Here is a 23,933-nt window from a genome sequence, read left to right on the forward strand (position 1 = left end):
GAATCTTCCAGTCTGGCAGCTCCATTATCAGCATGTTTTATCCAGTATATATATTTACTAGTTCTCCTCTGCACGTGTCCTGATCATCTCAGCCTTTTCTCTCTAACTTTGTCTCCATCTGAGCTGTCCCTCTGATGTACTCATTTCAAATCCTATATCTTCTTGTCATTCCCAATGAAAGTCTTAACATCTTCAGCTCTGCCTCTCTGTACATCATAGCAGGTCTCACTACCACCTTGTAAATCTTGTCTTTCACTCTTGCTGCTGCTTCTTTCACAAATCACCTCTGATACTCATTTCCACTTACTCCACCCTGCCTTGACTCCCTCTTCACCGCTCATGTACTGTCCAGTACTTTGGATGGTTGACCTCATTTAAATTATTCGGCGCTCACTATCTCAGCTCAGCTCCCTCTTATTCACACACATGCATTCGGTCTTCTAATGACTTTCATTCCTCTTCTCTCCAGTACATACCTCCACCGCTCCAGGTTCTTCATATTGTGGCGTGTTGGGGGAACAGCTAGTTCTCTCCCATCATGCCTTGGGACATGTGCTGCTGTTTAGATGTTCTTGTTTTATTGTTTATGGTTACGTTACTTTTAACTGTTATCTTGAATGTTGTGTTTATACTACGGTACGAAGTCACTGACAGTTATTGTTTTATAGAAAGAATGCAGTACCATAAGTGAGTTCTGTTATGCTGTTATTGACCCTTGAAGCACATTGTAGCACAAGCGAGTGTGGTTAATAAAGAGCTCCCCCTACCAGCTTGGGGTTGAATAACAAGCTCAATCTCTCCCTGTGAGCTTCTTTGTAAGATTTCTCTGCATGCCACAATATTCTCCTTATAGATCTCATGTCATCTGCAAACATCAGTTTGGCTGAGTTTGGCTGGGAACCATCTAGCCAAACCTAATAAACTTGGTTTCTCTGTCTTACTGGGAATTTTTGACATTCCTGGGCCTGGAGCAAATCTTCACATAGCCTACCAAAAGTGTTAGGTTTTTCTCTCAAGTCCATAAGATACTGAATTGGATATTTACTAGGACTCGGCACTTTCTCCTAGTTTTCTTTAAGTAGGTCAAAAATCCTGAACTGTAGATCAAAGGGAGAAAATCCTGTCAAGGCCTGGGGCACCCAACAGGATCCAACCACTGGTCCCAACTGGTTTTAATGTCACTAATGAAATTTGCAATAATGTATTTTAATCCTATTCAAACCCTCAACTTGACCATTAGTCTGTGGAGGAAACAAACGTGAAACATTAAATACAGAGTAATTTATACAGTTCTTTCACCAGGCATGATATGAATGACATGATCCATCAAAACTGATGCAGGATATGACCAACTTGAGCTGTGCTGTGTTTGGAGGAAACAAAATGCAGACCCAAAGAACACAGTCAATCATGGTGGTGGTAATATTATGCTTTGGGACAGTTTTTCTGCTAAGGGTCCAAGGTCATGTATCATAAAATTGTAGACGAGAACCTCATTCCCTCAGCCAGAACACTGAAGATGAGTTGTGGATGGGTCTTTCAGCATGACATGAACCAAAACATATCACCAATCAAATATCAAATAATTATTTTCCCTCACTGTACAAAATTAGCTGTAATTCTTAAGTAGTTAAGGTAATACTTTTGTTAAACTCCTTAAATTAAATCTGAAAGTCTGAATTTCAAAAACATCTTGATTGTTTGACTTCAGCTCTGCTCTGGTGGTGTACAGAGGCAAAATTACAAGAGAAATATATCTGTTTTATAAATAATTATGGACCTAAGTATATATTTGTTGTTTTTGTCAGGCTCACTTGAAAATACTGCAGAAATCAGTGGATCCGGCCAAGGTGTTTTTCAAGCAGCAGACTCTTTGTAGCACTTTGGCTGGAAACTCCTGTCCAATAGTTACCATCACTGCCTGTCCAGTCAGCAGAAGGTGGAAAGACCTGCACCAGTTGCGTAAGTAGTGCTTTGTAGTCCAGGAACTACTCGTGCCAGGGGTACTTGGTTATTTACACAGCCACATTGGAATGGTAGAGGGACTGGTACTTATATTGGACCTTTCTATTCAATTTGAGCACTCAAATAACTTTCTATTACAAGCGTCATTCACCCAGTCACGCATTCATAACAGATTTTTAAATTTCATGGTGAACACATTTTTCAAGGTTGTGTTCAGGAATTCGCAGTCGCAGTTGTGTTTAAAGTTAAATACATGTAAGTAAAGTCAGTCAACCTCACTCACCAACGCTGGATGTGTGGAGAAATGTTTACATGTTTTCACATATAATTATCACTATAGTTATGTGTGTACTAGAAAATGTTGTTATTTTCAGTTGTTAGAGTCAGAGTTATAATATGAGATGCATATGCATACTGTCATGCTTCTCTACATGAGAAAATATTGGAGCACCTTTGGGCCCTCTGTGTAGAGTTTGAACGTTCTCCCTGTATCTGTCTGGGTTCTCTCCAGGTACTCCGCCTTCCTCCCAAAAACACGCAGTTAGTGGATTAATTGGTGACTCTAAATTGCCCATAGATGTGCAGAGTAGGCATTCTGACTTTTTACAGCAGAGAGTCATTGCCTCAGACTTATAAGTGATAATTCTCATTACTGCTGCTTCATACTTTGCTGCAAACTGCTCCAGTGGAGGTCACCTACTGATGAAACCAGAAGAATCACCAAATGTCTTCTTCAATTAAATTGTATTTATGTAGCGCCAAACCACAAAAGTCACTTCAAGGCACTTTATATTGTAAAGATCCTAGAATAATCCAGAGAAAGCCCAAACAGTCAGACTAACTCCTATGAGAAAGCACTTTGGCAACAGTGGGAAAGAAAAACTCAATTTAAACAGTGAGAAACCTCCAGCAGATCCAGGCTCAGGAAGGGGCAGTCATCTGCCACGACCAGTTGGGAGTGAGGGGAGATGGACAGGACAAATAAAAGAAAGAAAAAGCACTGTAAAAGAGAGCCAGAGATCAATTAATCATTAAATGCAGAGTGATGTATGAAGACATGGAGAGTAAAAAGAGGTGAGAAAAAAGAAACACTCTTACTGCAGTGTAACTAAGAGAGAATTCACACTCACCTGATCTAGACTGAACTGTAACCAAAGGAAAGTTTTAAGTCTAGTCTTGAAAGTAGAGAGGTCTGAATCCAAACTGGGAGCTGATTACATAAAAGAGGGGCCTGAAAGCTCAAGGCTCTGCCTCCCATTCTACTTTGAAAGACCTTAGGAATCACATGTTCCTAGGGTATTGTATCATCCAGGTTTCTATGTCTTTAAGACATTCCTGCAGTTTAATTGATGTGTCTCATCTGGCTTCATGAATAGAGACAGCTACACTACTAGCCAAAAGTTTGGACACACATTCTCAATTAATGTTTTTTTCTTTATTTTTACTACTTTCTACATTGTAGATACAAACTGAAGACATCAAATATATGAAGCAAGATATATGGAATTATGTAGCAAACAAAAAAAGGATAAATAACTCTAAATATGATATGTTAGATTCCTGAAAGTAGCCACCCTTTGCTTTGTTGACAGCGCTGCACACCCTTCTCTTCTTTCAATGAGCTCCATGATGTCATCACCTGAAATGGTTTTTAATTCACAGCTGTGCCTTGTCAGCATTCATTTGTGGAATTTCTTGCCTTCTTAATGGGGTTGGGACCATCAGATGTGTTGTGCAGAAGTCAGATTGGTACACAGCTGACAGCCCTATTTGACAACTGTTAGAATTCATATTATGGCATGAACCAGTCAGCTAAGTAAAGAGAAACGACAGTCCATCATTACTTTTAGAACTTAAAGTCAGTCAGTCTGGAAAACTGCTAAGAAACTGCTACTAAGGAAAAGCAACAAGCAGAAGATATTTGTTTGGGCCAAGAAACACAAGGAATGGACATCAGACCAATGGAAATCTGTGCTTTGGTCTGATGAGCCCAAATTTGAGATCTTTTGGTGCCACTGGTCGTGTCTTTGTGTGATGCAAAAAAGGTGAACAGATGGTCTCTACATTCATGGTTCCCGCTGTGAAGCATGGAGGAGGAGGAGGTGTGATGGTGTGGGAGAACCACAGCATCCTGCAGCGACTCAGGGCAGTGACCCCAACACACACCTCCAGGCTGTGTAGGAGCTTTTTGAACAAGAAGGAGAGTGATGGAGTGCTGCACCAGATCGCCTGGCTTCCACAGTCATCAGACCTAAACACAATCGTGATGGTTCAGCACAGTACTTCTAATTCCTCTGGCTTCTGACCTTGATTTTAGTTCACTCTCAAAGCAAACATTGCATCTGTAGTGCCATAATGCTGCTCACTAATTGTCACCTCTTTTTAGCTTAGCTTCAACAAGTCTTTGCCATATCTTTATGGCATGGCTCATTTTTTGTAGTCACTACAGCTCACATCATCTTTGTTCTAGCATTCTTGGTGGTGCACAGGTTGGTCAGTCTGGTCTTGCGGTCTCAGGTGACTGCTCTATCTGCTAGTAGTTGGTATTTTGCCCCTATGGTATTCCTGCTGATTCTTTGGCACATATGACCCATATCCAAAAAAGCTGGCAATGAGTGACAGGTACGTGAAACAGGCAAGTGAAGACAGCTATGCTCTAATAACATGAAATCTGAGAATCTTGGCAGCACTGAACATGATGTGCCACTAAGTGAAAACATTTCAATCATTAATTTTCTCTGCCAGTCTATTCCCTGACAGCTTTTATGGTTATAAAAATAGGAATTGTATTTACATCCCAATCAATTTCACCACTCTGGAGGACCGCAAAGAAGACCTGGACAGTTTGCCATAGTATATTGATGAGTGTTTCAAGTGCATTGTAATGGGGAAACCAGGTACCAAGGCACCAACTCCCTCCAGCGGCAATGGAACGTCCTTGAAATGAAGCCGACCTAAAGACTGACCAGAAACAGCTTCCTCACAAAACAGTGACATGTTGGACATTCTGGCGTCCATAGACAAAAAACTATCCAGTCTGGACACATGCCTGGCCATGCTGAAAATCCTGCATAAAGATTTTCATGCACTACGTGAGTCGGTGGAGGTCAGCTAGCAGCAGGTGGAAACCCTCGCTGCCAAAAACGCTGCCCTCACAGAGTTGGTCAAACCCCTCACTGAGAGAATGACGATTGTAGTCTGGGTTTAAATATTTTAAACAGGAAGAGCTGGCGGAGAGCCATGGCTGAGAGCTAAAAGGAACAGACTTCAGCATGAATGACCTGTTTCCTAAAGAGATCCTGGAGCGACGCAAGGTCCTTTTCCCCATCCAAAAAAAAAGTTAATCCAAGGAGGCTCCTGAGCTGTCATTGTGGTTGATAAACTGTACATCAATGGGCAGCTTTATTCTGACGAGAAAACAACACAATGCCTGTACTGAGTAATGTGATCTATATCTACACAAACACCTTTCTCTGATTCTCTTTTTTCACTCTCCTTTCTTAATAAAAGACATCTCTACATAGAAGAATTAATGCCGCTCTAATCAGCATAGCCTGTTTCTTTTCCTTTTTTTTCCGTCTTGTTATCGTGGTTGATTTTAGGTCACTGGAATGGTTCTTTGGTAGCTGCACTGTTTTATATTACTTTTCTTTTCCCTTCCTGTACTTTATACATCTCGTTTGCATTCAGTGCTGCAATTTACCACATAAACATACAGCACACACACACACACACACACACACACATTACAGACACTCACATACATTCTATCACTATCAGTGTTTATGATCCTCACAGATTGATCCATATGACGCTGCCATAGAATAATTTCTTAAATATATAAATCTACCAAAAGTAAATGATTGACAGACTGTGACTCTTTACCTTTTTCAATATCTAAAATTTCACAAAGTCCTACAGTATCTCCCAAACAATAAAGCCCCAGGTCCAAATGGGTTTCCAGCAGAGCTTTACAAAAAATTTTGGCCTACACTAGCACCTACTTTTTTAGAATGGTAACTCAAATTCAGAATGATCACACACTCAATTTCACTCATAAATGTAGATCTTAAAATACTTAAATACTTAAAATAATAATGCAAAACCCTTGCTAGAAGACTAGAAAAAATCACTCCATTCATAATACATCCAGATCAAACAAGTTTTATAGAAACTCAGCCAATAATACACACAGACTAATTAATGTAATAGGTTATTGCTTCATATCAAAATATGCTAAGAATTGCGCTGGGAGACACTTAAAAGAAGTGGAGGATCTTTTGGTTTTGTGAGGAAAGAAAAGATGAGAGGCAAGTGTGTTAGCCTAACTATTAGCCTAAAAAGCCATCATCAGTATAATATGAATCATGAGACTAAAACACACTTACCGAGCATGTATTGGTTCCTGCAACTGGTCCGTAGGGTTATTGTCTCCCCAGAAACACTTCCCTTGTGCTTTTGGAAATCTGTTTTGTCCTATTTCCGTTTCCGTTTTTCCTATTTCTGTTGTGTTTTGTGTGTTTTTGCAGCGTTTTTCTTATTGCTGGTGTTTTATTAAGTTGCAGTCCGTTTGGTCTCTCAGGGCCACCGTATAAATTGGACCAAAACACTATACACCTCTCCAAATGCGTCTGTCAGGACAAGTGATCTCAAGATGATAAGCCTATATGCTGATGATGTATTACTTTCCTTGGGAACACACTCTCTTCTGAAGACAATTACACTCAAAGCTAAAATCACATCCATATCAGACTACTCTGCTAACTGGGGTAAATTGACATTTGTGCCCCTAAATTGTAAATTTGTAAATTTCAGAACACCTCCACCACACCACTACAATTGGGTAACATTAATTATCTTCATGAATAATAAAAAAAATGTTTGTGTATTACTCAATGTAGAAATGTACTTCTAGATCCCATTCATTTGTAGAAAATGCATGCCTCTTTAAAAACCTAATTGAATTAATTTATTTCTCTCTGATCTCCACTGATCAATTTCATTGCTTAGTTGGGGTTGGTCGACTGTAGTCACATCTCCCTGTGTGTCTTGCAAGTGGCTGGTGGTGGACTCGGGGTCAGTTGAAGTCTGACAGTCTCCTGCAGGGTCTGTTGGTGTTTTGGGGCATTGGTGTGTCTGCCTCGATTGCTGGTGGAGGTGGGTGGCTGGGGTGGGTGCAGGTGCTGTCTTGCAGTCTTGAGATGTGGGGCAGGTCCAGGTCTGGGGCCTGGGGCCCTAGTTCCCAGGAATGCCCATTCTGGTTGGTTCTTGGTTGTTCCACTACATGGGGTGGGTCGGCTCACGTCTGGATGTCCAGTCTGGGTAGACTAGCCTTTGCGGTGGTGATGATGGGTGCTGGCTTATGGTGCGGCATTGCCCTGGGTTGCAGTTGACACAGGTCTGCTCTTCATCGCCCTGCAGCTGGATGTAGCATAGGCCACAGTTGGTGGGGCCATTGATGTGGCTTTGCTGGGTGTGCTGTGCTGCCATCCGTTGTCTCATGTCACATATCCTCCCTCAATTTTAATAACACAATCAATTTTAATAACATCCGTGAGCTGTCAGCTTTCAGCCCAAACGGCGTGTCCGTGTACGTGCCGTCGGGTGAGAAAGCCGCCATCTCACAGATTCTGATGCGTCAGCGGGTCCGCGCTTTGTATTTTGTGAGGTTTAACCTGAGATTCTGGCGTTTTGGGCAAACTAAATTTATATTTAAAAATCGATTCAGGATTTTAATGAATCAATATTGCGTAATTCAAGCTAGAATCGATTTCAAAAATTGATGATCAAAACCCACCCTGCTCCATTTCTCTTCCTATCTTCCAACCAACAGTTGGACTCCACCTTCAGTTCCCCCTCTATCTGGTCTTCTTTGACTCAGCATACAACTTCCTTCACTCCATCTCATATCAGCCACCTTTCTCACTTTACCAGTCATAGCCCATACTCTCACCTCTAGACTCTAATTCCTTCTTGGAGGAAAAAACATACTTTGAGTACTTTAGAGTAGAAAAGCAAAACACAAGCACCAGTTGTACTGTTAACTTCATAGATCTGTTTGCTTGCTCTTTGTAGATCTTTCACATTAAAGTCACAGACACTCAGCTTGTTAACTGTATGTTAATTACGACTGTTGCGCAGCAGTTGTAATTGGCTTCTGGGTCTCACCATCTTTGACAGAAACTAAAGCTAAAGATTTTGTTAAATTAAAAATCTCATCTGGATAACTATGTTATCCTGATAGACAACAGATCATTATTAGTTGGTTTTAGATGTGAGCCATTAACATGCCTTGTTACATAGCATTTTTCTAATCTGCTTCAATACGTTATACTTTATAAAAATACTTGAAACGAGACCCAGGAGCTGGTTACAGAAAGAGGGTGATAGATTGTCAGAAGCAGAAAGAACAAGACAATGCTATTGGCCAGACCTCATACAGGCTACACCCAGGGGAAGATGCTTGAACTTTAGAAATTAAATTCCTTATTCAATATGTTATATCATTAGACAAACTGATAATTGTGTGATAATAATTTTCCTAGGTAATCGCCCCTATATTGTACTGACCAGCCGTGTGCATCCTGGTGAGTCCAATGCCAGCTGGGTGATGAAGGGCACCTTGGAGTTTCTGTGCAGCAATGACCTGGTGGCCCAGAGTCTCAGGGAGGCCTTCGTCTTTAAGGTCATCCCCATGCTCAACCCAGATGGAGTCATCAATGGCACGTGAGTGAGGAGCAGGAACATTGTTGGAATGGTTAAAAAATTACATAATATACACTTTTACTTTACTTGAAACATGTCCGGAAAATAATGGCCTCTGACTGCACTTACACTAGGCTTCTTAATAATGAAATGCTGCAGGTGTTCATGCTTTTGGAGCTACAGTGTTTCAAAGATTGGTAATAAAAAGCTGATGATAAGTATTCAATACTGATAAGAATGTATAAAATGGGATATACACTCACAGGCCACTTCATTATAGGTACACTTAGTTGCTCATTAACACATCTAAAGAGTCAATCACATGGCACCAGTGCAGTATATTTAGGCATTTAGACATGGTCAAGATGACACAGCATATGCTGGTGTAACTCCTACAATATTACAATAAGATTCACTGTTGATATAGTTTTTTGTCATTTTTGTGCTTTACGAGTTACTGACAGTTTAAACATTCTCATAATTTTACCTCTGAAATCCACTGTGGTTCTGTTCAGTTCTGATGCAACTGAAAAGCCCACACTTTCAGCTTTAATTCAAAGGATTTAAGAAAAGTATGGCATTAACTGTTCAAGAAATATATCAATTTCTATACAAAAACCTTAATTTTCAGAGACTCAAAACTCATTTCACAATGAGGACCAAAGAAATGAAGCAAGGAGTGAAGGAGGTAAACAAAAAATCGGTCAGAAATAATAACGTCTTTACTTTGGCTAGGAGATAACCAAATCATGGTCAGCCTACAAAGTCTACAATCAAGGGATGCATTTATGGAAGTAAATACAGCAAAAAAAAACAAAAAACCCATGAACAGCAGAGCCCCAGATGAACTTGTGCCAGAAAGTAAGGAGGAGGAGAGAAACAGCTAATAATCTAAAACATCACATCATCTGTCAAACATGGTGGAAGGAATGTTAACATTACGTTACAGTATTTGGTATATATCACAGATTTACCCTCACACCTGGTTCTTTAAAATGAATTACAGTGCAAGTATTTGTGTTTTTGTTGGTCTCCCCAGAAATCGCTGTGACCTGAACAGCAAAGATCTAAATCGTCAGTGGAGTAAACCAGACCCTCTTCTGAGTCCGACCATCTACCACACCAAAGGCTTTCTCTACTACCTCAACATTATAGGACAGACTCCAGTGGTGAGATACACATGTTGTTTTGTAATGTATTCTTTTTGAAATGTTAAGCTCTTTGGTTTTGCTAAATATCTGTCCAGCATGTTGACATGTTGACATGACACACTTCAGTTAATCTGCATACATTACATCCAAAAATTATTCACAGAGCTTTATTAAAAATACAAATCAAAAATGCATTGTAAAATGTACCATACCAAAAAAAAATGTATGTAAGTATTCGCAGCCTTTCAGTTCTTGTCTTGTAAATTCTGAATTTTTTGTTTAAGTATTAGGTAGTGATGCTGTACCAAGGCTTTGGAGCATGTGTTAAAAAAAACCAAACAGGAAGTCTTATGAAGAGCTTATCGAAGCTTGCTTGTTTACTTCTTTTTCTTTTGGTTTGATGTTGGTTTATGTGGATATTTTGTTTTTCATTTTGTTATGCTAATGCCAGACTTGGATTATTCCAAATACCTGGGCCAGTTACTTTTAGAGGGTTGTTCATAATAAAGACCACAAGTTGGAAATTCATTCTGTTCCACTCGCGTCTCTTTTTGTTTGCACTTCAAGTTACCACAAGCCAAACTGACACTTGGAATCAATTTCAGCTCCAGATCTGTCATCTGCTTAATTTATTATGTAATAATCAGCAAACAGGCCTCACCTAACCATGAAGTCATGAAATTAAATTGCTTTAGAGCCTCGTTTTAAAAATGGCTGTAATATCTAAACAGTGAAATTAAAGCCACAAGTCTGTACTTTAATCACACATTAATTGTTTGATTTAAAATGCACTGTTTGGTTTCAGAGGCAAAATCACAAATCAAAATATTTTATTGTCCAAATGCATAAGCTCTTTCTTTGCTCATATTTACTAGGTTTTCTGTGACTACCATGGCCACTCTAGAAAAAAAGAATGTGTTCCTGTACGGCTGCAGCATTAAGGAGACTCTCTGGCAATCTGGCTCTGCAGTTGACACTGTAGGATTGAAAGAGGATCCTGGATATAGGGTAAGAAAAGCACACACACAAAGCCAAGCAGGCCATAGGGGTTTCTGTTTTTTATTCTACCAGTTTACCAGCAGCAGTATTTCAAATTCTGAAACCAGAGAAACCAGATAAAATGTTTTGTTCCTCTCTCTCTCTCTCGCTGTCTTTATCATTCTCATCGCTTTTCTAGACCATTCCAAAGACCTTGGATCGTATCGCACCGACCTTTTCTTTCAACAGCTGCAACTTTTTGGTAAAAGTTACAATACTAATAATAATATTAATAATAATTAAATCACTGCAAATGATAAATCCACAGCGTAGTTGTCAGCACAACTAAATACAACTACTAATTAATTCATATTGTTATCCTTCTCAGTATTGCAAGCAAAATTGTACTTGTTATCACTGTTAACTACTTCATTATTAACACTGTCAGTTGTATAAAATATATATCTCTGCCTGGGACAGCAGGTTAAATAAAGCATTATCTCAGCCATCTTCATGTATCATACCTCATCAACACCACTATCACTGTTATTGTTGTGTAGTGTTTATATTTGTTAATGTGTGAATAGTCATATTCATTATTCTTATTATTATATGGGCCATATTCTCTTACCTACCCTTAATTCTGATTTTAACCTGTCAGGTAGAGAAGTCTCGCTCTGCTACAGCCAGAGTGGTTGTCTGGAGGGAAATGGGAGTTCTGAGAAGTTATACTATGGAGAATACTTACAATGGCTGCAACCAGGGAATATACAAGGTGTGTGTGTGTGTATGAGATTGGGTGAATCAGGGTACTCTAATAGAAATATAGAATGCTACTGTGCACTTTGGCACTTTTTACCATTCATTTGGTGTCAGGTGTACAGGGAGTAACTATGTGACCAGTTTAAAGCAGTTTTATAACTGTAGCTCTGTAGAGCTCCAGAGTTGCAGGGTTGGTGTTGATAAGGAGATCCTGACCATGCTGTGCCAATAATACCTCAGTGGGTAAAGTGTTTCGCTGTCAGCCTGCATAGAATACTTTGTCTCTCTGCTCAACTTGCCTGATTTATTAGACCAGACACGGTCAGAACTGCCAGCCCCTCTTTTTTATTGTCACACCACCAAACACCATCTTCTCTACATAACACATGTTGAACAAGGGTGGTTAGCAGAAGGAAAATCTGTTGCGATGCTAAATCACTGAATCTCATCTACTTACTAATGCTAGGTGTATTTCTCTACAAAACCCAGGTCGTAACAGATCTCAGAGCAGCCAAAGAAAACCAACTTTCCTTCGCACGCTGCTTTCCTCTCAGTTTACCACTACAGACCAGCGGTTTATTCACAATGCGACTGTGCAAACCACTAGAAACAAGCTGCTGATCTCTCAGCTTGCCCAGGTTCAGTAATTGTTAATGGGTGATGGACACACCCTCAGAGAGAGAGAGACAACTAGACTTTGTTATGAGATTGAAATATGTTTTCAGGGACAATAGCTGACTGCTGCCACACGATAGCAATAATGTAAAGGCTGGATGCACATATTAATTAATTAATAATTGACAGGTCTTTATGGGAGCACTGTCCTTGGATTGCATTACTGATATGAAGGTTCACACTTGTATGCAGCTTTGTTTTGTTCTCGATGTTTTAGACCAGGGGTCCCCAATCTCAGTCCACGAGGGCCGGTGTCCCTGCAGGTTTTAGATGTGTCCTTGATCCATCACAGCTGATTTAAATGGATAAATTACCTTCTCAACATGTCTTGAAGTTCTCCACAGGCCTGGTAACGACTAATCATATGATTCAGGTGTGTTGACCCAGGGTGAGATCTAAAACCTGCAGGGACACCGGCCCTCGTGGACTGAGATTGGGGACCCCTGTTTTAGACAAACAGAATGTAATGATATGCAAATTTCATAAAGATGGTCATTTCCCAAAGATTGAGATGTTTAGCACTGGGTAGCATGCCCTCTTCTTTTAACAACAGGCCATAAAAGTCTATGAACTGAGGAGAGCAGCTGCTGGACTTTTGGATGCCCCGTTCTTGTCTGATAGAGGATTCGAGCTACTCAACAGCCCTGACTTCTTTGTTGTGTTTTTTATTATATGATGCTCCAAATGTTTTCAAATGGATAAAGCCAGGCTGGACTGCAGGCAGGCTAGTCCAGATCATCTGCTGTTAGTGAGCAATGCTGTTGTCACAGTATGAGGTTTAGCGTTGTCTTGCTGAGTCATGCAAGGACTTCCCCGAAAAAGCATCTGTTGCTAATCTTCTGGAGCCTTTCCAGATATGCAAGTTGTACAATTCTGTTAAAATATTTGGTGATTAGACTCAAATGACCCATCATAGCAGAACAGAATCCCACCAGTGATGAGAAAGCACCCACCCCACACATCCACAGAAGAGCACTGAGATTTAAAAATGTGCATAGACGAAGCTGATTTTCTCGGAAAAGGTGGACAAAAGATGACTGGGCTAGAGCAGTGATGTAAGAATTGAGTTTGACAGCATGATAAAACAAATGTAATGTAAAGAATAGCTACTAGCTGAAAACCCAGGATAGCAGGCAGATGAATGATTACAGATCTTCCTTATTGAACATAAGCTTTGCTTCAGAGAAACTTTGCCTGACTAAGATGCTCTTTTTATGTCCTATTATGTTACTGACTTCTTGTCAGTTATTCCAATTTGATGTAAAATGTTCCTCCTGCTGTGCCTCAAAAGGGCACTTTTGAGGAATGTTGGGCCATCAAATTAAAAAAAGAGTTAGCATTTTTAATTAAATAGTAAAATGTCTCAGTTTAAGCATTTAAGATATTCTCTATGCTCTATTGTGAATAAAATATGCTTTTATGAAATTTGCAGATCTGTTTTTGTTTCCCTTTTACACAGCATCCTAGCTTTTATTTGGATTGGGTTTGTCAAAAGTCCAGTAGCGTGTTCCTAACAAATGTCTCTCATTGGGCAGTGTGCAGAAATTTTCAGCCTGTATAATATACTTAACTTGGCTCAGGAGGGGAGTGTGTCTGTGTGTGTGCCTGTGTGTGTTGTTACAGGGGCTGCAGACAGGAACCCAGGAGCACCAGGAAATGGGGATGAAGTTCTGCCACAGTCTGTTGTCTGTAACCAAAGACACAAGGATTCTATACAGCAGGAAACTCATCAACCATATTGACCTGGACCACAACATGCTGGACCACAAGTCTCACAAGTAAGCTACCGTTCTAGGGCGGCTTATAACATGTGGGTTTTCCAGTAAATATCCACATGTAATGGTTATGGAATCCAGAGCTATAATAAGGATGTTTAGAGAGCAAGCAAGCTGTGTGTTTACACAGTGTTTTACATAAAACTTACTTTGGTGTTTTTGGTGAACAAGACTTAACAAAGCAATTCTTTCTTCTTTCATGCAGCTGTTTTGAAGATGATGAGCCTCCGTGTGCTGAGGAGATCGAGTACTCTGGTGGCTGTCCCACACTTAAAGGCAGTGATTTGGATTCAGACATTGACAGCAGCATGGCCCGTGTTGATGATGATGATGATGAGGATGACAAAGAGCACAGTGCTCAAAAACATCAGCAAGACAGCATCAGTCAGTCTCAGCAGTCAAGCATAAAGAACCACCTGTTTCCTCCACAAACCCGGCAGCCATCCGTTGATACACCTAGTGAGAGAAGAGACTTGCGTAATGGTTTGAGCATTGCAAAATGATAAATCACAAGTTAAAAGTTTGTTTTTAATAATTTAATTTCTTAATGATAGTAACCAGAGCATCAGCTAATGTGAGCTGTAGTCCTTTAAACACAGCAGACTGTTCTGGATGAAAATAAATACTTGGGTTTGTAATTCAAAACCAGCTTAACTAGAATGTATTACTAAAGACTGAAAATACCAGGCATGTGATCAATGATGATCAATACTTCATAACAGACTTTAACATAAACATGTATAGGGAAGTACAGCCATGACCTAAAGACTGGCTATTTTACTTAGACCTAAATTTTCAGGAAAGGAATCTCATAACTCAATCAGTTATGAGATGAAATGACCATAGTTTCAATGAATGATGGATTAAAACCAGTTCTTATTGAATATTTTTGTATGTAAAAGGTCATCAGCATAGTCTTAATGATACTGATAACATATCACCAGTGAACAAAAATGCATTTTCTTTCTAAAAGTCCTTGTAGGCTAACCAGTGTCACATAGTCTTTCAGCAAACACTATAAACTTTAGAATAACAGTGATCTGCATTTTGCCTGTCTTTGTCATTGGGTGAAAATAATTTGTGTTAGTCCTTTTAGTTAATATCTTACAACATCAGATAAATTCTTGGTTTAGTGTTCCAGCATCTTTTTATGACTGGCTTTTTTCTGTCTGTACAACAGTAGGCACTACTTTGATTATCAGTAGGTAATTAGCAAACTGGAACAAACTTGATTGTTGCTGTGTAAAACTTCAACTTAGTTGTATTAATTACATGAAATACTGGGGACTGGTACTTATCTTTCCTCACACTTCTTGTCCTTCTGTACCTTTGCAGAAAAAACAAAAACAAAAACAGGTGAATAGGTTTAACCTGCTTGGAGGAAAGAATTCAGCATGTTTCCCAAAACGTTCTCCCCAAAATGCCAAGTTCAAATATTATGCTGTATGTTATAGACTTAAAATGTGTAAACTGTAAGGCAAGGGGTGGTATTTGGCTTCTGAATAAATATCAGTGCTTTTGCTTTACAATTAATATCCTGCCAGGAACACATCCTGTACACAACTCCATGTTTTATCTTTTCAAGTTTCATTACAAACAAACCTCATAAAAGGTTAAAGAACCTCTGATGACTGATGGCCCATTTATTCAGAAGAACATTAATATTAATATTATCACAGAACTGCATCTACGCTGCCTTTACAGCAGTTGTAGCTTGATTTGTAATCCACAAGGGCACAATGCTGCTCTCTAGTGTCATGTATGAAATTATAAATAATAACATTTTCCAGAAAGAATTTTTTCCCAATATTTTTTGCTAAAACAAGCCTATGCTGATGGAATCTAAAATTTCTGAAAGTACATGAGTTTTTTTTACCCAGCAGGTTAGCCTGTTAGCCTAAATTTGTGCAAGTGTACGATAAATGATATAGTTCATACATTTATACAGTTTGTGGATTCCATGGATGGACGATCCAAACACAGAGCACACAGGGAACACAATAAAACCCCCAAATCCAAATCTTGAATCCAAAAGTAGACATCCAAGTAAAAGCAAACAAGCAAATAACTTCAGCAAAGCTAGGGAAAGGCAAAATCCAAAAATACTCCAAAAATTATAGATGTGAAGCTTGGAAGTCAGCACAAGGTAAAATAAAAAGAACTTACAAGGAATACAACAAACACTATTCAAGCTGGGAAGCTAGGTGCGTGAATTTAAATTAAACAGGAAGTAATTAAATAGAATTTTTTTAACTTCCATTGGCAATGTTTGAAACACAGGTATGTGTATGAGGTGTGATCAAAATATTCTGAGTCAGCTCATAGAAAGCAAAAACTACCTGATTTAAATGTGTTCAGTTTCCCTTTAAGGTGGTCTCTTTGTGTACATTGTACTGTATATACTGTACATGCTGTACTGCTGTGAGTGCTCCTGCTATTTTTAACTCTGTGCCTCCAGTCATTTTGCACCTTTAAATCACATTGGCTCTTTTCCACTTTGACAAAACAATTTGAACTTTAGAATTTTATTGTGAGAAGAGGATCACCCACAGGAAGCCAAATCAGCTGATATCCATCCATTTGAGCTCCAGTGTGAAACTGCTGATGCAAAATACAAGTGGTCAAAACTGCGCTTGCAGGAGATGAATAAGCAGCAATGCCAGAAGTGGTCAAAAAGTTTACAGGGAGATTTTTAATTTAATTATTTGTTATGGACAAAGTTAGGTGGGGGAAGCAGAAGAAGTGTGTCCAAGTTTGGGCTTTTATGACCTAAACCCCGTTCCTCCTCCCAGCTGGGAATTCTTTTTCTGCCATGAGACAGGACATCTCATTGCCTACTGTCCCCATCTCCAGTGCAAAGAGCAAAACTTACCAACTTTTTATTTCACTAGCTGGGCCCACGTCCTCATTTTAGGTTTGACAGCGTTTTAGTAGGTAAAAGTAAATGCTTTGACATGAATTGAGCTGCGGTTTGGGGAAGGCTTCGAAGGGGACTGGCGATGGCTCCCGGGCCTGGCAGATCCCCATGCACTAAATAGAAATGAAGAAGTTAAAGAATAGAGAACAAGGAGGGAGGGAGGGTGGGGCACGTAAACGAGAATGAACAGCTTGCAGAACTGGGGGAACCTATATAGATGACAGCTGGAAGGAGCGTGTTTGGAGGCGTGGTCCTGCTCCTGAAATTCTGATACATAATCTCCAATTCAAAAGGTTCTGTATTTTTGATGGGCAAAGAGGAGGCTTGAGTCCTGATTATGGTTTTGCATGATATTGGAGCCATCAGCCTGACTCTTCTGGAAAGGGGAGAAGATGTTGAGCTGACAGCGATGTGGGTGGATGTCTCTCCACTCTGCAGTGGTTGGATGCATCAGTGGAGGTGATGAGCCAGAGTAGCGGGCTGTGGTAGACTCCTTTGTCATGTGGTGGTGAAGACGTTTTTTGTTTTTGAAGCCTTTCAGTCTCAGATGCTGTCTGATGGTTATGGGACTGCAATCGGCACCAGTAAAGGCCTTAATTTGGGTCGAGGATCGTCCATTGTCTTGACAGACAGCCAATTGGATCCTCCGACTCAGTGCTGCTGAATTTTTCTGGGGTCTTCCACTTGACTTTTTGTTCCATAACCCTCAGTAACAAGAAATTCAAAATGACTGTCACACTGCGTCCCACCTCAGCAGCGATGGCGTGCTGCAAGAGACCGTGCTTATGCAGTTCAACAACCCGACCACGTTCAAAAAGGGAACATTTTTGCCATCAAAACGTCATGACAGTGTGACTACCTGACAGAAAATGACAATGAATCCACATTTTAGCACAGATTTGGCCTTTTAAAGGCATGTGGTCGTAAATTTTTGATCAGCTGTAAAACAGCCTGTTTCAGTTTAAGCGTTGTTTTCAATAAATTGCATGCTCAAAAAAATGTTTTATCTCACTCCCAAAATATGATTTTTTGCCATTGATCGGGACTGTAGGATGTACTGATCTTTCTGACATGCTCTTACACATGTTCAAGACTCCAGCATAGTCAAGATACATCCCTGTTTGAATATATCCATCATATATACATCCCAAGACCCTCAAAACGACTACCAGATGTGTGTTAGCAGAAGTACAAACATCTGCTATTTCAGTGTGACAGGCTGCAATTGTCCAAAGTATGTTCCTTGATTTGAATGTACACCAACAGTGCTTTGCATCAGAAATAAAGGGATTCTAATGCCCCTAAACTGGCTGTGACACTTGGCTTTGTTGAACTAACAAACATTTTAGGAAGGTTTATGACTTTTGCATTGGAGATTTAAGAGAGTCCAAGAATTTTATTTTATTGTCTCTAATCTAGTTATGTATTCTGAGTTTTACCATAAATTGGTGACTCAACCATTTGGTAGAGACCACTATTTAAAAAAACAAAAGGGGTTGTTTTAATCAAAGAATAAAGATTAGATTTACTGTGGCCCCAAATGGGGAAAAAATACAATGAAAAAATGTTTTCATGTTTTTTTTCTTGGCGCTGCCTTTAAAGGGTCAAGGTCACTGAAATTTGATCTCATTCAAGATTTTTAGTAGATACACATATGGTATCAATTAGAAAATCCTGTCACTTTGTTCTCGCACTATCACGCTCACGAGATTTTCAGAAAACTTGACCTCTGACCTTGAGGCTGAGCTGAAGGTTTTTATAAGCTTAAAATTCATATGAGTTCAATTCAATTTTATCTATGTAGCGCCAAATCACAGTGGATTAATTTGCTGATTAATTTCCCAGGTAACAGACTGATTGAAAATAATGAGAAATTCTAATGTCTAAATCTAAAAGAGCAGAAGTGTGAGAGTACAACAACAGCATGAACAACAATAGATCTGAGGAACCACTGGAGCATAAATAAAAAGCAAGTGAACTTGGTTCTCTTTCACTATCTTTCACCTTACAATGTGAACATAGAAATTTCTCTTGGTCCACTTTCAGATCCATTTTGAAGAGGACTGTATGTAAAAACAAGATTTCAGGCTGCAAACAAGGTTTTCAGTGTGCAATTTAAATGACAAACCCATGGGCCCTATTTCAGAAAGCAGATTTAGTGAAAACTTATGTTATTATTGCCAACAATGTTCTAAGTGTGAAGTATTTTTCAATCACTGTGACAAAAAAAGACACACAAACACTGGAAATACATTTACAGGCACAATGGAGGCACACAGATGAACATACATACACATGAGACTGTGGTTCAGGGAATCATCTTGCACCCACAGACATCAATAATGCTGGACAGACATTTTAATTATTAATGCTCTGAATGAAGTATCTTTCTATTGCTCTACACTGTGTCTGTCTTTATGTGTGTGTGTGTGCGCGCGCACAGGCAAGCACATGTAACTCCACAAAGCAGCATGCATAGTATAATACACGTTTCTATCTATACACACACACACACACACACACTTCTACACTTTTTGAAAGAGAGAGATAAAGCATTAAGGTGAGCCGAACTGTAAAATAAGGGGCTATTTTTTGTACAAGGCAACAACTCTCTAAATATGCATATTAATTAAGTACATTGTGCAACAGTAACAGATGGATAAACATGTCGGTATTTATAAATTACAAACTAAGGAGAGGTAATGCCATATAAATGATGTCTTAAGCACTTGCTAATACCTTATTAATGCTTCATAGCGTGACATTATTATGTGCTACTGTGTGGCTTAACTGTGTGGCTACAATTATATACAGGAGGAGATGTGTTATCACAGAGAGTGATACGACTGTCTCTGAAACACAATAAACAATACACAGGGCTATAATAGCTCTCTTGATACAATAACAGTTAATTAGGCTGGTGAAGTGGGAGCTGTATTGATTGGCTCAGTTAATTGGTCATTTAACTCTGCAATCCCACAGGCCCATTCAACACAGCTAGTGTTACAGGTAGTGTGTGTGAGAGTGTTCGGCAGTGTGTCTGTGTTTGTGAGAGTAAGCCTATACAACAAATAGTAGGAAACACAAAGCAGCCTCATGCCTTTAAGCTAGAAATGTTCTGCCTCACTACTCTTATTTTTGCACAGAGTTGTTGTTGACGTCTAAGTTATAATTATGGATACATGGACTGGACTGGCAAATACTATTTACTCTAACTTTGCATTAAGCACTTTTTACTGCAAGCTTTATTCATCCAAGCAACCTAAACCAGCCTAAACTGAACCCGTTTTAATCCATTTAAAGCTTTATGGTCAATGGTGATGATGTAAAGCTGTATGCATAATTTATGCACTGAATATTTAGATCTCAAATCACAGCATGCATTAACTCCACCGTCCTTCCAAGTTTTCAGTAAGAGACAAGATTTTTGTTTGCCATGAAAAAATGTTTGTATCAAGAAAAAGAACTTCAACTTTAAGACCTAAAGATCCTTTCAGTTCACAAACCAGCTGACAGAAAGATACTGAAAAAGTATTTGGGCCTCTTTATTTTTTGTTGGTTTTTTTTGGCATTTTAGTCATATTTACATAACCCGAGTAAATACTGAATGCTTTTTTAAATACTTTTCACGGTGCTGTAAACATGGAGCAGATAAACTGTTAACCCGGACTTGGCAAAGGCTACTTTTTAGTTACTTTGGGTTAATGCTTCTTGGATTTTTTGATCTTGCCATTGATCAGTAAGATGGTAGAAGACAGGTCTCACTCTTGGAAAAATAAATGGATTTCTGTTAACTTGCTGAAAAAAATGTAATTGTTTACACATAAATAACAAATAACCGGTATGTTCGCTGGCATTGGAAACTGATTTTTTTTAGGCTAAATTGTATTCAATTTCGTTTCAGTCCTCTGAAGTCATCGTTTCTTAAATAATGGGCAAATTAAGCTTTTTTTAAAAAAAAAAAGAAAAAAAAAGCTTAGTATGCAGAGCCAACAAAATAGTTGTCGCATGCATAAACAAAATAAAACATTGCAGTAATAAAGCTAAATTTAAACATTATCACAATAAATTAGCTGATCATTTGTCTTTTAAATCAATTATTATATAATGTCAACAGATCAGATGACTGTCCCACAACAGCTTCACTCACTGACACATAAACATAATATGCTGCACTACCATTCATATATTATTATTGTTGTATTAAATTATAATATATTATATTTTTTATAATGAAAATACATGTAAAATGTCTGACTGCAGGGAAAACGTGTGAGGTGGAAAAAGCGAGTCAGAAGAACAATAGAGAGTAAGGAAAGAGATATAGGAGGCTGCTCCTCAGAGGACCATCATCTACTATATCAGGTTTTTAACATATCAAAATATGAAACTGGAGCACGGGGAGTGAAATCTGTTCTATGATTTCTGAGTAGTAAATTATTTATCAGTCTGAAAGCCCCTCTAACTACGGTAAGCCCTATTGCCAAGGGGGGTTGTGAGTCATGTATATGTAATACTGCCTAATACCAGTGACAGAGACACTGACTTGGAATTACTCTACAGGTTTATATCTGCGCTATGTTCCTCTGAAATTCATGGTGATGAGAAGACTTCAGGATGTTATTGCATTCTGGCAAGAAACAGGAGGACATGTCACAGCTACCTTGGCTGATTTCCATTTCCTACACTAACAGTATACTTCTTATACACTGTATACTAGACCTATACAGTTAGTATAAAGGTGGAATTCGGTGAAATAATTAAGCATCATCAGCTTAAAATGCAAATTGTTCTGTAACACTTGATGTAACCAAACACTGACCATGAGCCTCACAGCCAGTGTTCAAATGTCCAACACAGCGCTTTACTATAAATTCACAACAGTACGACAAACTATGTTTATCATGCACAAGACTACAAAATATTTTCATGCAAGATTTGAATAACACAAACTTGATATACTTTCTTTTTGTTTGTAGGATGTTTCATAATACGAAAAAACATAATTTGGCAAAACTCATTATATACAGATGCACTATGTGTGCAATACTTCATACCATCCCTCGGAGTTAACTGGTAAATGTGCTGGTACTTATATAATGCTTTTCTACTTAATTTGAGCATTCACAGGGCTTTCTTACTGGAAGCCTCATTCACCCATTTCCAACGTATTTTCTTTCTATGGCTAAGTGCTTTCAACCTAACATGCACACACTCACACTTTGATAGATGCATCTGGTGCAACTTTGAGAACAGTATCATGCCCCAGGATACTTCAGCATGCTGTTTGAATGGTTACAATTCAATTTATTTCAATTTTATTTATATAGTGCCAAAACACAACAACAGACGCCCCAAGGGACGTAATCTTGTTCGGTAAAGACCTTCCAATATTAGACAGAAACCCCAACAATCAGATGACCCCCTATGAGCAAGCAGAGTTTTAAACATTTTAAACATTAAATAAAAAATGAAAATAATGTTGCAGCTGTGGCATAAACCTTATTCTTCTGGGCATCCTCGTCTCTCTCTCTTATTTTCTTCTTTCATGAGCTTCTCAGAGTAGTCCTTCTATCTTCTTAGCACATTTCTATTTCTACCCTTAATCATCCTAACCTGCTGCACATCCTTTCAAAATCACTCAAACTCACTATAACCCTTTGCCACCTCTCTCTTTGTTGTACATCTTAACTCCAAGTACTAGCGTATACTTTCTGAGTATCCCACTTTTTCCTTGCTAACCTCTTCCTTTGAATACTTTCCTGTACTTCCTCATTCCACCACCACGTCTCCTTATCCTCTTTCCTTTGTCCAGAGGATACACCAAATACCTTCTTGGCACTTTCTCTCATCACTTCAGCAGTCCTTTCCCAGTCATCTGGTAACTCTTCCCCACCCTAGAGCCTGTCTTAATCCCTTACTCTTTCCTAAATGACACAAAGTTTTCAGAAAACATTATCTGGCTATTGCAGGGTTCTAACCAGTCTGCTGGAGTTGCAATATTAGAGTATAATTTCAGTGATAAAGTTTTATTTTTAATTCTTGAATGCACTGTTCATTATATTCTACTGGTTGTAAACTACTTTTGATTGCTCCCTTATTCACACAAGGGTTTATTACAACAAGTAGCTCTGCATAGATTTAAGAGATTTTTACACTGGACACTATTCCTGATGCAAACCCGCCTGAACTTATTATGGAATCAAAAGGCACTGCCCTAATCATAAATGGAGAATGGGTGGAATCTGTCTCCACCTTCAGGTTTCTGGGAACCCACTCTCCGCCAATCTCTGCCAATCTCAACATTGGTGTTGCGGACCCACAACACCAATGCCCTGGTAAAGATAAAGTGTAGCAGAGGCTGAACAGGAAGGCTGTGAAGAGGGTAATTAACACTGCCCAAAAATTCTCTATTGCCAGCTGCTCCTGTCTGAGGAAAACTAGGGCCATCAAAAGTTACCCCTTGCACCCTGCACACCGGACCCACCCAACCCTGCACACACACACACACACACACACACACACACACACACACACACACACACACACACACACACACTACCCCCGGGCCCACCCACCCACCAATCTAAGACGACCTTCGAAACCCTCATCACTCAGACCACTCACATATGGATGCTACTCAGACTGAGTCCCTTGCACTACTTCCAAGCACTCTGCAACCTGTTCTTTAATGTGCCTTTTCTATTGTTTGTCTTTTTCTTGTTTTGTATATATTTTTCATGTTTGTTATTTATACCTGCTGTCTTTCTATTTATATTTCATTCCTGCACAGCTGATGTGGAGCTCCCAAAATGTCGTTGTACATGTACAATGACAATAAAGGGCATTCTGTTCTATTTACTAAGTTTAATTAGCGTTTTTGCTATCATACCACTTTTATTTTATTGCTATTTTAAATCTATAATGATAGTAATATAGGGCTGTTTACCACACGCCTGACCCAATTATGAAGAAGTTCTGGTTAATATCAGCTCAAATAACAAA

The 23,933-nt window shown here is 39.1% G+C and overlaps 1 protein-coding gene across 1 annotated transcript in view; it reads left to right on the top strand.

The window, feature by feature from the left end:
- The window catches only part of agbl1 (AGBL carboxypeptidase 1), a 68,104-nt gene extending 52,115 nt beyond the window's left edge, over positions 1–15,989 (top strand). Inside the window, 9 exon segments of the mRNA XM_013273773.3 lie at positions 1,809–1,962; positions 8,511–8,691; positions 9,710–9,839; positions 10,697–10,726; positions 10,728–10,829; positions 10,999–11,061; positions 11,461–11,574; positions 13,860–14,014; positions 14,217–15,989. Of these exon segments, the coding sequence (XP_013129227.2) occupies positions 1,809–1,962; positions 8,511–8,691; positions 9,710–9,839; positions 10,697–10,726; positions 10,728–10,829; positions 10,999–11,061; positions 11,461–11,574; positions 13,860–14,014; positions 14,217–14,514 (1,227 nt within the window). The 3' untranslated portion in view covers positions 14,515–15,989.
- Positions 15,990–23,933: the final 7,944 nt, after the last annotated feature.

This window comes from Oreochromis niloticus, linkage group LG7, assembly GCF_001858045.2.
Source record: "Oreochromis niloticus isolate F11D_XX linkage group LG7, O_niloticus_UMD_NMBU, whole genome shotgun sequence".
NCBI classification, from domain to species: Eukaryota; Metazoa; Chordata; class Actinopteri; order Cichliformes; family Cichlidae; genus Oreochromis; species Oreochromis niloticus.